A 15543-nucleotide genomic window follows, 5' to 3' on the forward strand; every position below is an offset into this window, starting at 1 on the left:
TTTCTTTCTTTCTATCTTTCTTTCTTTCTTTCATTCCTCTACAAAACATTTTTTGCTTTATCATCCGTTTATAAGAATTATTTCTTATAAATGAGCTCTCTTGGGCAAGGTCTCTAATGTGTATAGACAAAAAGTACTATATTTATTTATTGAACAAATAGTAAGAATTCACTAATTCATCATACTATGTTTCATGACTTTATTTTTTTTTAGTTTGGTTATGTATTTTTTGCCTTTTTACCAAGAATGATGTTCAATATAACTAATGAGATCAAAAGCAGAAAGGGACACAATTAGAAACCTAAAACACATAAAATATATTAATAAAATGGAGTAGCTCTTCACTTCTTATTTTCATAGACCTACCTAAGAGATATTCAGTATTAGGCTTTCCACTTTTATAAGGGGGGAGGGTAGTGTATGGAATATAGTTACTGCATATTTTGTAAGAGGTATTTATTCATTATGTTACATAAATGACTTGATTTGAATTAAAAAGATGATGGTGTGAGTCAAGATTCTTGAAAAGCTGGTAGCTGGGTGATTCCAGAAATTCTCAGGACAAACCTATTAGATTATATCAGTCTGACTTCAGATCTGAGATTTGTTCGAAAGGATAATCTTTGGGCTTTTTTAGGTGGCTACATCAATGTGCATTCCTGACATCTAAACTCTGTTCTGCCTCAACAGTGAGAATGGTGTTTGCTGTTGTCTTTATAGCTTGAATGTGGGACAACTGAAATGGAGTCACCTCGCTCAATTAGTTGGCGTTGCAAATCCAGTGGTAATAACAATAGCTCATGACTTATTGACCACAAGGGGTCAGTATGCAAAAGGGCATCTTTTCAAAAAAAATACAAAGCGCTGTCTGGAGGAAAGGGAGGGATATATATATAATTACAAATAGGTTTTAGTAGATAAACTAGCTCTAAATACTAGCTGCCTTGATTTTAAATTAATGGTCTACAAGTTAGTAAGCTAAGGTATATGAAGGAGAATTTTATTTAAAAATAGATAGTCATTTTGTGATAAGTTGTTTGCAAGATAAAATCTATATAATGCTGAAAAGCAAAAGGCAAAAAAATGACTTGTAAGGCCAGGAGGAAAAAATAAATAAAAATGCTTCATTTGCGATGGCTCAAATCGACTGCAAGCCATTTGTCCTAGGAAAAAGGTTCAAGAATGTTAGACTGCATTTGAAAGAAAATGACTCATCAGTCAGAACTGTATAAGAAAAGGCCAAGAAGCAATCAAGAACAGAGCAGCACAACCACCAAGCCGTGTGTGTTTCTTTTGTTTATTGCAACTTCTTTCTTTTTAATAATTTGCCCTCTCATGAAGGCCTACTTGCATCCCATACTGTCCTTACCTCGATGCCTTTATTAAGATTATTCTCAAAAAAATTCTTTCAATTTCTCTTTACAGTCCTCCATTATTAATTCCTCTTGTAATAAAGTTTCATTTAGCTTCCATCTCTAAGTTCTAACTCTTCTCTGACATGTTAAAGTCACCGGGTTATGATTAGAAAAAGTCTTTGTCGATATCTCCATTTTAGCATTACACCTAACCAGCTTTTTAGAAATCCAAAATATATCTATACTCGATGTCTTTCAGAAAAATAAGTGCATTTGTTACAGTCACCATCTTTATGTCTCCATATGTCTATAAGTTCAAGGTTATCTGACATTTCAAAAAGATTGTTGTTTTAATTCCTTTCACAGATATTTTGTCTTTTGGAGGGCAAGCCCTCCAATCCGATCTTTCAATAAATACCAGTTTTCATATGGCAAGTCTATTGGTTTTCCCATACATCCCTTGAAAAACATAGCTTTGTTTTTTCAGGCATACATTCCTAGTATCAGAATATTTATTTCATTCAAATTTATTCTATCTTCACATATCTGCTATAATCATTAGCCAGAATCAGTTTTAGTTGCACTTGGGGTTTATATACAAAAACATTTCTATTTTTCTTAGTCTTCTCTACTGAAATAGATTCTTATTCCAAATGATTATAAATCAATGTTTGATCTTTTTTTCTTATACATGTTTACTGTAAGCAGATTTTTATCTTTTCAAATAGTGAAATATCTTATTTCATTTTTGAGGAATACTCACCCCAGTTATATCCACATTATACATTTAAAACACATACCGGTATTTATGTTGCAAACTTGGAAAAGTCTCTACCTGTAGCGCCCAGTGTGGGAATTTCTTCCACAGTCTCTTAATGTATTTGCTGCATAGCTGCTTTCTTTTGATCCCCTTGCATCTCTTCTAATTGGTGTTTAAACTTTCAAGGAAATCTCTTCACATTTTGGACTAAGTTAAATTAAAATTTCTGCTAGTTAAGTTGAAACCAGTCATTCCAATTTATCCCAATGAAATGGTATCTTTTTCTGTTTTGAGTTTGATAGCCAAGAAGATGAATTCCTTTCTCTTATGCAATATTTTGATAGGTATTTCTTTAAGTAAAATTACTTCTGAATTATTATACAGGTACTCATTGAGTTATGAATGTAATGGAGCCTGCCAATTACCTTTGTAACCTGAGGATTCTTTGGAATGAATCACATAAAATGAACGTGATCACTCCCTGCTTTTGCCCACACATTCGCTAATTGAATGCGCAGGTCGTTAAATGCATATGAGTTATCTCAGTGTGGGGAAGGCCATGAGGGGCCTAGTGATGGAACTGGCCACCTGATTCAGACCATCCAAAGCCTCCCCTGACCCACTGAGCTACCTTATGCTCCTTCTCCTGGGGTCCCCACAATTCCATCCCCCCCATCTTGCCATGCCAGGTCACTTACCTTGTGAAAATCTAGCAAGCTGTCTCCTCTCCAGCTTCTCTGCCATGGTTTCTTTGCCTGCTTGCAGTCCCAGTGTGTAAAGTGTTTACAAGCCAACAAGACTTTGAGGCAGAGAAATCACATTGCTTCAAGCCTTCCATCAGCTTCTGGGGGTTCTGATTTCACACCCAATTCTTACCTTCTTACCTTTGCATATCTTACACTAATTTGTACACTTTATCCACAGCTGCATCTCATTCCAAAAAAATTGGTAAGCATTGAGCAACACATTCCCTAATATATTTACCAGGTTTCCTCAAAACTGGGCAGATTTGTTTCTGTCTTAAATCTTTTCCAATTTTATTTATTATTTTCCTTATTTTCCAAATTTCTTAGATTTTTTCTCTTTAATTTATTTAATCTTTCCACTTGTTTAATTATATAATTTTCAATCTGTTATTCATCTTGCAAAGTTTTTCTCTATTTCTTCAAGTGTCACCAAATCTCTCTTGACAGATTTAGTCATTGATGCTGTAATATTCTTTTGCAATTATTCTATTTTTAATTTATAATGAAAAAAGAGAAAGTAAAAAGTAGATTGTGACCTTTTTTTCCTCCTTTCTTTATATCCTTAACTCTTTGGTCCCATTTAGCATTCCATAGTTCTATAGGCACGTAATCTTGCACAATTTACCCTTATCTCTTTGTTTAATAAAATCAGCCAATCATCTCTTTTAAGGAAATTTAATCAGTAGTTCATTCCCACTGAGATATACCTTATTTATTTAATTAATTCAAACATACTTTCTAATAAACAATATTCCCAATTCAGCTGCTCTCTTAATTGCTTTTAAATTTTTATACTTAAAATGTTTGGTAGGCTTTTTGCTGTTAGTTGCTTTTAAGTCCTTACGATTATTTCTTTAGTTTTTATTTTAATTTTGCTCTCAGCCAAAGGAAAACTCACTAGGTTTAGTTGCTTTACTGCTTCAAAGATCTTTATAACATTTAGAGTATTTGTAATCCAAAGTGAACTAGAAAGTGGAGTTTTGGGCAAACCAAGTGTCCTTAATGCATGCTCTACATGAGGCTGTAAGCATCCTAAGCATCAGCTGTCTGTAGTACATGTGGGTGATCTTATGATCTGTCCTTTTTCTGGAGAGACTTTGTTGGTCAGAACCTTCTGGCTACTCATCTCCATAATGCTGTCTCTCCTTTTCATTTGCTACATATCCTCACTGGAAATTTCAGATGAACACTTTCAGGAAAAAATAATAAACTTAGATCAATATCTAAAATGAAATGCTCAAGTTGACTCCTTTTAACTTGCTCAGTAATATAGTTTTTCTTAAAGTAGCATCCCGGGTCATTTGACAAGCATCCTTTACAGGTTATATTTAAATATAACTTTAAAAGTTATATTTCATTATTGGGATAAAGCTTATAAAATGTTAGTATCCACTGTACAGCAGTCATTTTTTGTAGTGAAAAAGTGTCTTTGAAGTTACTTCAAAATTTCATGAAATCACATCTGATGAAAGCTTTAAGAAGGGATAAGCCATCTGTCTGAACATGTAAGTCAACAGCAAAAGATATTTGGGAGTTTTCCAGTATCTCTTGGCCCTTAGGAGGCCTGCAAAGATATCCTTCTCTTCACATACAAGACAACTGTCAAAATTTGCAAGGCTGGCAAGCACAAAACACAAAAACCAGTTGGATTTCTGGAAAGATCTTTATTGATGGTAGGGTAATAGAATTTTGAAACAAATTATCCTGCGCAACGTATACCTAGTGTGATTAAGGCAGAGTTATTCTGAATCTCTTTCTCACAGTCTCCCCCTCCGACCAAATCTTCTTAACAGCTCCCTTTATTGTCATACTACTTCTTTGTGTTCAAAAGTCTGATAAGTAAGTCATGATCAGAGTTCTCTCCTTTTTCTATATAGCATTTACACAATGTCTTAATCAACACAGCCACTTCCTTCAGGTACTTCAAATTCCAGTGGTATGACTGAATGGGTGGCTATTTGATAGCAGTTTGTTTTAGCTGCATTTATGCAACTATGGGGTGCCTTCCTTAGAAAGGTTTTCCTACTCCCTACTTGGTTGATTTTAGTTATTATTCAATTTGTACAGCCACCTATCCCAAGCTAGTTACTCTGATTTTTAAAAAAATTTCTCATGCCCTGTAAATTATTGAAAATTATTTCATCACCATAGATGTTTTAAACCATTTGAATCCTTATTTGTGTTTAGTCTTTATTCTTGTAAACTGCCTTTGAAATTGCTCCTGATTTCTTCCTTCCATTGGAGGTTGCTGAATTTGATTAATACCGATGTAAGGTCAACTTTTGCCACAAATTGATTCCTAAGTTTAAAGAAATGAAGTATTCAAATCCAAACAGATATGTAAAGTAAGGATTGTATGATATATCCAAATGTGCTATTTCTACCACCATATTTGTGGTGCTAATGGTTTTGATTTCTGTTTCATTTTAGAACACCTTGCAAATTCAATTTTGTGGACAATGGTCAAAAAACTTGACCTGGCTTAATGGACATCCACCACAAGATGGCGATAATGTCATAGTAGAACGAGGACAGATTTTACTACTGGATACTAACACAAGCATTCTTAATATGCTTCATATCAAAGCTTTGATTCTTTTTTTTTTTAACCAATCCTTTTTTCAGGTGAAGGAATTTCATTGTTAGAGAAGCCTGAAGGAGAGTACTAGTACATGCTAAATGTATGGAGCACTGGGAAAATTCTTTCTTGCTAAACTTTACTAAATTATATTTATTTGCCATTCCTATCTGTGTGTATATACTCACAAACTAAAGTAACAAGATTGAACAGTAGCAAAAGTAGCAGAAAGTATCCTGTCTTTATGGAATTATTCAATGCTACTTAAGACACTTAATCTTTGCACACTTACATATAACTTTAACTTTAACTTTTATTTGATTTCTAGACCGCCCCTCTCCCAGAAGGGACTCGGGGCGGTGTACAGTCATATTAAAAACAATAAATATATCATATTAAAAACAATAAATATAAAGATGTAGTATTAGTGCTGTAGTAATCAGGGGTGGGTTCCGGCAGACACTGCTGCCGGTTTGCTCAGGAACGTGTCATGTGTGCGCGCGCGCATGCGCAGTACAACTAAAATTGCTCTGCGCATACGCAGAAGCAAAAAACAAAATGGTGCCGCCTATGGTGCTGCTGGGTTTGGGGCCCCTAGGTTTGGGGCCTGGATCGCTGCCAGTTCCAGCGACCCAGGCCGCCAAGCTACTACGAGTTCGGCCGAACTGGTCTGAACCAGTAGGAATCCACCACTGGTAGTTACAACAATAACATTAGTGTACTCATGTTGTGATAAACCAACACGGAAATGGTTACTGACAATGTTGCTGATGCTTTGTGGTGTCTGCTCTGACTTTTATTATATCAAATTACCAGAGTTTCGAATCCTAGGATGAATACAAGGGAGGTTAAGTAAAAGACAAATTCTGATAGTTCCCCTTCCACAGCTCTCCAAAAGCCACACTAGTGCTGGTGTCCCCTCCTGGTGTAGAAGGAAAGATGGAATGGAGCTAGAAGAAGGGAAGACAACACTTTCCAGTTTGTGAACTTGTGAACTTTATTAATTTATGTTCCAGTTTAAAGCCAATGTTGAATACAGATGTGTTGAATCCATAAAATTGGAGAGGACCTTGCAGATGTTTAAGAACATTTCTCTGCTTTGTGTAGGAAATCTAGTGTAAGATCATTCCAAATTGTTGGCTATGTAGTACTTGCCAACCCCTATTATCTGACTGCTTTGTTTTTACAAATAACCTTTTAATATACAATCCCACTCTGCTGTTTTATTAAGCTCATTTAACAGCAGCAAATCCCTTTTTCTGTATTTGAAAATGCTCCCTGCATTTCATGAGGACTAGCTGGGGTCTGCCACTGTCTTCTTAGGCACATGTACCATTCTGTAGTAACATTATATGGATAATAATTGCTATATCAGTAAAACGTTAAAATTCATCAATATACTGGTTGCAGTGGGGCCTGTTTCTCCTTCCATTAAGAATTTCCAAGAATGCCTTGATAAGAATTTTGTATAATGGAGGAAATCTTTAAGTGCTTTGCACTGTTAACTTTAGGAATACATAATGGCTCATGAGAGAGGTAATATTTTTTTATTGGCTTTCCGAAAGATATGTAAAATTTTTCAGATGGTATTATTTGGATAATATAGCCATGTAAACTCAGGAAAGCTTGCCTTATCAACTCATTAAAAATAGCCTTTTGAACACAGTCAAGTGAAAAAAATGGCCCTAGGAATGCAGGAATGGTTCCTGAAACAGTCTTAGTTTCAGGCTAAATAAGTTAAAGAATCCACTTCATATGCTGCTTTTAATTCCATAACGGAGAGTCCCGTATTGTATTCTGAAGTAAATATATTTAGCAAACTTACAATGAAGCTTCCTTTAGAAGCAAAGGTATTCAAGAGTGTTTTAAATGAGGATGTTAGACTTTTCAACTGACCTGCTTCTACTTCTTAAAATATTGTTGTAGTACCTCCCACTTGGCAATAATTATTACCTAAACAAATGACAAAGGGAGCCAGGAGTGGTGATGGGGGAGATACAGGGAAGGAGAGAGGAGACAAAGGAAGATGAACTAGCAATTGGGCCAGAGATATTCAAATGAGCCACAATCTGAGCTAGCTCACAAATTGTCCTATAAAACATTATCATAATGCAGTTCAAAATGAGCCTCGCCACTGGCAGTGTGTCAAGTAGCAGGCTGTGCACCAAATGGGGCATTGCTGAAGTCACAACATCCACCCTTGCCCCATACTGAGAGATTTAACTTTCATAAACAAAAGTGGGGTGCCAATCCATGAGAATGGAAGCTGTGCTACAGGCAGGCTGACTCTAGCCTAGCAGAAAAGGCTGCACAGTGTCTTGCTAGTTCATTTACTTTTATGGAAAAAGCAATGCTGTTCATTGCCTTAGAAGGGTTCCATTTGAGCTTGAAAGGATCATAAAATCTTTTAGCCTACCTTTTTAAAAAAAGTGGCAGATAATAATACTACAACAGATCAAAACAGTGGATAATAATACATAGAGAAATGCATGTAGAAGAAACTGCTGTCTTATCACCACCGATGCCTTAACTCATCATGGAGAAACTGTGATAGGTCAGCATTTGGCAGGAGTTTGTGTGTATAAGTTGCTTCCCCCTCTATTATTTTAAATAGGGATATTTTAATAAACAAAATTGTAAAGTCATCATTGAAAAGAGCTCTTTTTGTCTTCATCTGTGGCTGTTTGGAAATAAACTGCTGCTCGGGACAGAACTTTTTCTTCCTCTCTTTAGTTGCCAAACTATATCAATATTATTATATGTAGCTGTATTATATTTATATTTTTCAGGACACCACACAAAAAAAGTCCTATAAATTATGAAAATGCTCATGTAAACTTTGACCTGAAAAGCGAAATGCTCTCAAGATTTGATTTTGTTGAGATACTACTACCGTTTGTCTTAATCTTATCCAGCATTGTTTTAAATGGTCATGACATACTTCTAAATGCAGAATGTATGACGGTCACAAAGTGGACCTATTGTTGTGACTGTTGCTTCCATTTGCTCCATTGTCTTTTCGGCACTTTAAGTCCCCGCACTTCCACTTCAAAATGCAACTAGATCTCGTAGCTCCATTAATCAAGAAAGTAAATCAACCGCCATGGTGGCTGGTCTTATTCGACTTATTCTGTCTCTCTGAAGTCTGTAAAAAAGTCCCCATGAGTAAAAATAGGTTTCCACAGCAGCTGTTACCATTGCTGCTGATCCTGCCATCCATAAATGCCTGTATGCAATGGTCATAACCTTCCTTCTACTCTGGCACTTGCTTTCTTTGGCAAGCCTAGCCACAATTGATGAAGTGCAGCAAACACAATGCTGCTTCAGCTTGGTTCACGTGGAGCAGTTTTCCTCCAAACAAGATGCTCTATTCAAGCTGCCGATTAAATCACCATTGCTTGGCACTGGCCCTCTCAGGGAAGAGTCCAAGCAGCTTGCAGGAGAGCACATGCCATCAGAACAGATGGGCACACATGCAGATGGCCAAGCAGCATCGGCATCAGTTTGGGGAGTTTATTTCTGACTGAGAATGCTCAAGCAGCTGCCTCCATGAAACTCTGAGTGGGAAGAAGGCTTTGATCCAGAAAAGTGCTTTCATACGCTGCTTGACTTTAAGCACACATTGAGTTTCATTAATCCTAATGAGGGAACACTAGCATATTAAAAATGCAGCACCCATTTAAATGCTTGATGAATTGGGAACTGGAATTGATACTGTTATTGCATTATGAATGTGTGATTGATTAAAAAAACACTTTGACTCATTGCAATGCAAGACTTTATAGGGACTACTTTCAACTACAGTACAATGTTAGACTGGCTGGTGGTATGCAGGTATTTCTAATGAGAAATATGCAATGCTTTCATAGGTTGGCAGACAATTTTTCATCATGTTGTCTTTACTTTGAGGTCCTTGGTGCTCTCTGAGCTTGGGGTTTGTTTGCTTGTTTTTGTACACATTTCATTACCAAACTAGGAAACATCATCAGTGCTAGAAGGGAGTAAGGCAGTAGTGGGTTTCAAATTTTTTTAGAAGCTATTCTGTAGGTGTAGCCTGTTTTGTGGGAGTGGCTTGGCAGTCGTGTGACCAGGTGGGCATGGCCAAACTTGGAAAATGTGGTGAAACTCACTTAACAACGCTCTTGCTTAGCAACCAAAATTTTGGGCTCAATTGTGGTCATAAGTTTTCTTTCTTTCTTTCTTTCTTTCTTTCTTTCTTTCTTTCTTTCTTTCTTTCTTTCTTTCTTTCCTTCCTTCCTTCCTTCCTTCCTTCCTTCCTTCTTTTCTCTCCTACTTTCTCTCTTTCTCTCTCTCTCTCACTCTCTCCCCCCCCGCCTTATATTTTTTTGAACCCAATCAGCACTTGGCCTTATTTTCAGGAAGGTCTTACTATTTTCGGGCACAACTTGGGGGTGGCAGGTGGCACGATTTCTTCCCTCTGCATGGATTCCCCACTACCTTCATTGGAAATGAGGCGGCTGTCAGAGGAGAGAGCAGCACATGCCTGTGGGCTTGTCCAATGAATCCTAACCTCCTGTTCCTTCTTCGGCTTTTGGACAATCCCGCGTGGCGTGTGCTGCCCTCTCCTCTGACAGCCGCCTCATTTCCAATGAAGGTGGTGGGGAATCCATGCAATTTCCTCCCTCTGCATGGATTCTCCATCATCTTCATTGGAAACGAGGCAGCTGTCAGAGGGGAGAGCATCACGCGCCCATGGGCTTATCCAATGAATCCTCACCTCCTGTTCCTTTTTCGGCTGTTAGAAAAGCCCACATGGCGCACGCTCCCTTGTCTTTGACAGCCGCCTCATTTCCTGTTGGGGGGGATACAGAGGGAGGAAAAACATGGATTTCTCCCCCCCCATTGGAAATGAGGCAGCTGTCAAAGACAAGGGAGCGCATGCTCTGTGGGCTTTTCTAACAGCTGAAGAAGGAACAGGAGGGGAGTTTGGCTGTTGGAAAAGCCCGCGTGGTATGTTCTCCCTTCTCTTTGACAGCTGCCTTATTTCCAATTGGGGGGGATGCATAGGGAGGAAAAACATGGATTTCTTCCCCCTCATTGGAAACCAGGCAGTTGTCAAAGACAAGGGAGTGCATGCCACATGGGCTTCTCCCAATCGTCTCTCCGGCAAGGGAAGTGATTGGGTGGGGCAAGCCTGGTGCAGAGTCAGTGGGTGGGGGAAGCGAGTAAGGAGGCAGGTCAGGGGAGGGAGTGTTCTGGTATGTGGCCTCCGGAAGAACGAGTATGGAAAGACACGCTAAATTTCAGGAATGGGTATGGGCATACCAGTGCGTACTGGTTGAAACCCACCCCTGGAGTGGGGGTTTATTCTCATTTCATATTCCAGTGGCTTGCCCTGTTGGTGTTAGTGGGAGTGGTCTTGGTGGTTTCTTGTGTGTTTTTGTTTTCTCTGAAATTCTCATAACTAGATTTACAAATAAGAATTTATAGGAATGACATGCTGAATATTTCATAGGAAGTTCACGTCTAAATTATGTGTTAGGCTTCTATTTCAATTCCTCTTTCTTTTCAATTTTTCCAAAGAGTTTATATTCAGATACCATTTCCATGGATATCTGATGGAAGTCCTTACTCTTATGATCCATAGATCTTCTATAAGCATTGTATGCAGAAGAACCTATTCTTGCATTCCCTTAGAGAGAGACTGCCTCATCTCATCTCTTTACCTTGTGCTATACAATGGATTTTTAAAAGCAAATGTCTAAAAGTGTTTTTTTTCTTGTGAAAGAAAAAAAGAAAGAAAGAAAGAAAGAAAGAAAGAAAGAAAGAAAGAAAGAAAGAAGGCAGACAGACAGACAAATTTGCCAAAACTTTCAGTTGAACCAAAAGGGCATTGCAGTTGCCTGCTGATATTTTTTGTGTATATTTTTTGGTTATTATAAGCAGCATAAATATTTGCTATGTCAATGGTGCCAACATGACATGAATGAGAAAACAAAGACTAAATGGAAGAAGGGAGAATTAAATTTGCTGTCCCATTACCTATGCCTTTCCAAGGATACTAATGCATTTCCTAGTAGGGCTTCATTGATGCTGCATGGATTCTAGGCAGCAGAGAATTCATCTTGGTCTATACCTCTATCATCAAATGATAAAATGCTGTTACAATCCAAGATAAATCTTCTCTGAGATGATGCCTAGATTTGATATCTTCTGGGAAGTTGTAGAATGTTTCTTTTAATCTCTTTCCTTCAAAAAAGAAAGATGATGGAAAATACTGTATCTCTCTTTTTACTGTACCAAAGTGATATACTTGAATTTTAATTATATATTTAGTTTGGTTGGAAATCCTCATAATTACTGTAAGTTGAGTTCATTTTTATTTTTCAGGATAACCCGACAGTTATCCCTTGCTTTCTTGAGTAGTCATAATAAACAGTAAGAAATGTTGGAGCCAAATACTTTGGTTAATCAGCATTTATTATTTTCTGCTCATGGGAAACAGATCAAGTGCTATGAAAAAAGAAAGCAGGTTGTCCGTATGTGTGTGTTATCCTTATAGAGCAAAAGCTGCACATTATTATAAATTAATAAAGTGCAGAAAGGGATGAGTTCAGAAGGCTGGCAGTTGAGACACATTATATGTCATTTACTTGTTTAGATAGAAATGCCTGTAAACTCTGAAAAATGTTATAATTAGCTTAACAGACTGGAATGTAATCTTTACCTGTCATAGCAATTCTTTCTCTCTTACTTTACGGATATCTTTATCACTCAGGCATTAGCTTTCTCTTTAGTAATGTCTGGATTTTTCAAAAATGACAGTGAGAAAAAAAGTGCCCACTGGGGAAAAAAGAAATTAGATTTTTAATATCACTTGAAAAGTATATTTATGATTGTACTTTATCACATGCATTGACATTGGCTGTGTCAGCTGTTGTCAGAGGTCTTCCATCCCTAGGTACATGTTAAAAAATGTGTGTTCACACGTATGGCTAGGAAGAAATTTGAAGATCTTTCTACTAAAGTGTGACATAGAGTGAATCTTCCTCTGTGAGAAGTACTACTTTGAGACACTAATTTAGAGAAAGTTTACTTAATTCTCGTTGTGAATCAATTTGCTCAGCATGGTTCTTCCATTCTTAAGCAAATAGAAATATTTTTGTGTGCTTGCCAATGATAGGCAAACAATCATTAAGTTTCTGAAAGGGAAAATATCTTATTTAGCATTTTGGTTCCCCAGCATATGGATTGCCACAGTGATTCAGAATCCCAAGAAAATGGAAAACAGAGTTAGAGCAGAAACTGAAACAAAGTTCATTTTTATTTATTTAGTTAGTTAGTTTGTCAAACATGTATGAGATAACAGGTATAAGTATAAACATGAACATGAACACAGGAAATGGGTACAAATAAATGGGGACAGTAGGCACACTGGTGCACTTATGCATGTCCTCTTACAGACCTCTTAGGAATGAGGTGAGGTCCAGAGTGGACAGTTTAAGGTTAAAGTTATGGGGGTTTGAGGATGTAACAATAGAGTCATGTAGTGCATTCCAGGCATTGACCACTCTGTTGCTGAAGTCATATTTTCTGCAATCGAGTTTGTTATCTGTAGACTATTAGTCATATTAGCTTGATAATGAAAGCAACAGTAGGAGCAAAATAGGCAGGTTTTGAGGCCAAAGAATAGAGGACAATAAATAAAAACAAATTACTTTTTCAGAGAAGTAACTCACAAAAAGGTATCATTCTGGAATGTTGAGGGAAACTTGAAAGACTTGTACCTATAGAAGCACAAATTTAAAATTTAAGTGCGGCAAAATTTCCAAGCTTGAATGAATACAAAATTTTTAAAAAATATATTTTAATTTAACCCTATGATCATATGATCTTATATTAGAAGGAGAAAGTATGCTAAAGTCAAAGAGGGGGAAAAAAAATCAGAATAAGAACATTTTGTTATCTTTTTTCCTGGCATCTTTTCTTCTAATGTTACATTGAATAACAGAATAACAGAAAAGAATAACGGAGTTGGAAGGGAACTTGGAGGTCTTTTAGTCCAGCCCCCTTCTCAAGCAGGAAACCGTATAATATTTCAGATGAATGATTGTTCGATCTTGTTCTTGAAAATCTTCAGTGATGGAGCATCCACAACTTCTGGAGACAAGTTGTGAGAATGTGTTCTCCAGTTTTAGGAAACCAACTTTACTTTCTTCACTGAAAATCATAATAATCAAGTCTTTACTACTCTGTGAATGATATTGCATCTTATGACTGTTTACAGTTAGTGTTATTGTTGCTCACTTTAGATGGCAAACTGGCATTTATTGGCCCTGGTCCCCTAGAACTTCACGCTCATTCCATCCTTGTGTCTGATGGAGGAATACTTCAGGTTGGATCTCCCGGGAAGCCATTCTGTGACATGGCCCATATCCATCTTCATGGAAGCGTCTATTCTGAAGAGCTTTTCCCATATGGAGTGAAATTTCTGGCTGTGAGAAATGTCCATGCATGGTGAGTTACATAGAAAAGTTTTTGCTATCAAATGGATATGTATTTTGATAATATTCATAGTTGTGGTGAATATGGGTCAGGTTTAATGAAAAAATAATGAGATATTTGGAAGTGCTTAGCTTTCACAATTCATACTGCCAAGTTTTAGAGCAGAGCAAGAAACAAGTGGCCCTCCAGGTATTTCTGAAATTCAAGGTCCATCAGTTTAAATTGTCATTGGTTGCGGGAAAAGGAGGCTGCTGAGACATGCTTTCCTCCTGGAAATTTTGTTGCTAAGTTTCAATGGATAGTTGACATGAAACTGTGACATGATATCTGAAATGGGTGTGTCAACCTCCATTTAGGTTTACAATGTGAGTTGTACCTACGACATCTCATCTTGGCCACTCTGGCCATCAGCGCCATCTGAGCTCTATTGTAACCTCTCGTCAGAAACATATGCAGAATCTTGCTCTTTTCCTTCTTTAAAACAGCAAATTTACAGTATGGGTACAGGTTTCTTTTTGTAATTCCCTGCTGCTGTTCTGGCTAACCATCCATGAAGTAGAACAGGAACATATTTGGAGTGCTTTTGAATCTAATGGTATTAATAAAAATGCCAACAATGCCCAAGTTAATAATGAACATTTGACTGGATGGAACTACCCATAGCAATAGTAGCCTTGAGTGCAAGACAAGAGATAAAACAGGGATCTGCAAAAGAATCTGTAGTCACTTTATTTTGCTGTCATAGTTTGCTTTTACTTTTTGAAAGTGCTGCCAGTTCTAGACAATCTATGGAAAAATAAAAGTGTGTCTTTGTGAGATGATTGTTATGTGTGTTAGAGAATCTCCATGAATGAATGTATGTGTCAGGCCTGCAGCCAGGTTCCTTTTGGGATCTTTGGCCTGCCACAATTCTATCTACTATGCTGTTTCTAGAGTGGGGAAATGGGAGGGGATAGTAAGGAGTAGGATGTGATGTAACAAAAATAAAATTCCTTTTAGATTGCCAAGGTCATCTTTTGTCTTGGTACTTCTGCACCTAACCGGAACTGGATGGGTGGAACTGCCAGCATGGCAGTGGAAGATTGGACCATCTGATGGACTTCTGGGTGTGGGGGTAAGATCTTGAACTTTCAACTGGGTGGGGAAAACCAGGAAGCTTTCAGAATCAGGTTTTCCCAGATGTGCCAACATGACTCTCTTAATAAATTGGAACTTTGAGCAATACTTTGCCTTGGAATTTGATTTAATTTTGGATGTTACTTGGAACCCTGACAGTATGTTTCTGTGTATTTATTCTGGGTGTCTGAAAGTTCCACTTCCTTACCAGAAATTCCTGTTTTAAATATAGGAGGTAGGAGATGACTGACTTTATTTAGCACAGAGTGAACATTTTTAAAATTTATTTAGGATTTATTTAGCCATGGAGGGAATATTTGCTTTCAAATGGCAGAAGATTTGCATCACTTACTCTGCCAAATAACATCAGACAAAAACACCCTGAATCTGGCATTTCTGAACTTACGGTTAATTTTCAATAAAATCAGTTTGTTCAACTAAGGCTGCATTAGCTGTTACTTACATATTTCTGTGGTTGTGATGCCTCCTTCTGTTAGTGAAATTACATGGTAAATTCCAGCT

At 37.3% G+C, this 15543-nt stretch overlaps 1 protein-coding gene across 1 annotated transcript in view; it reads left to right on the plus strand.

Moving 5' to 3' along the window:
• The window catches only part of PKHD1 (PKHD1 ciliary IPT domain containing fibrocystin/polyductin), a gene marked incomplete at its 3' end in the record, with an annotated part of 306709 nt that overhangs the window by 124230 nt on the left and 166936 nt on the right, over positions 1-15543 (plus strand). The window contains 2 exon segments of the mRNA XM_081943866.1: positions 5292-5448; positions 13713-13902. Coding sequence (XP_081799992.1) covers positions 5292-5448; positions 13713-13902 — 347 coding nt within the window.

The sequence above is a fragment of the Natrix helvetica genome, assembly GCF_964273705.1.
Source record: "Natrix helvetica genome assembly, chromosome: 2".
Classification (NCBI taxonomy): domain Eukaryota; kingdom Metazoa; phylum Chordata; class Lepidosauria; order Squamata; family Natricidae; genus Natrix; species Natrix helvetica.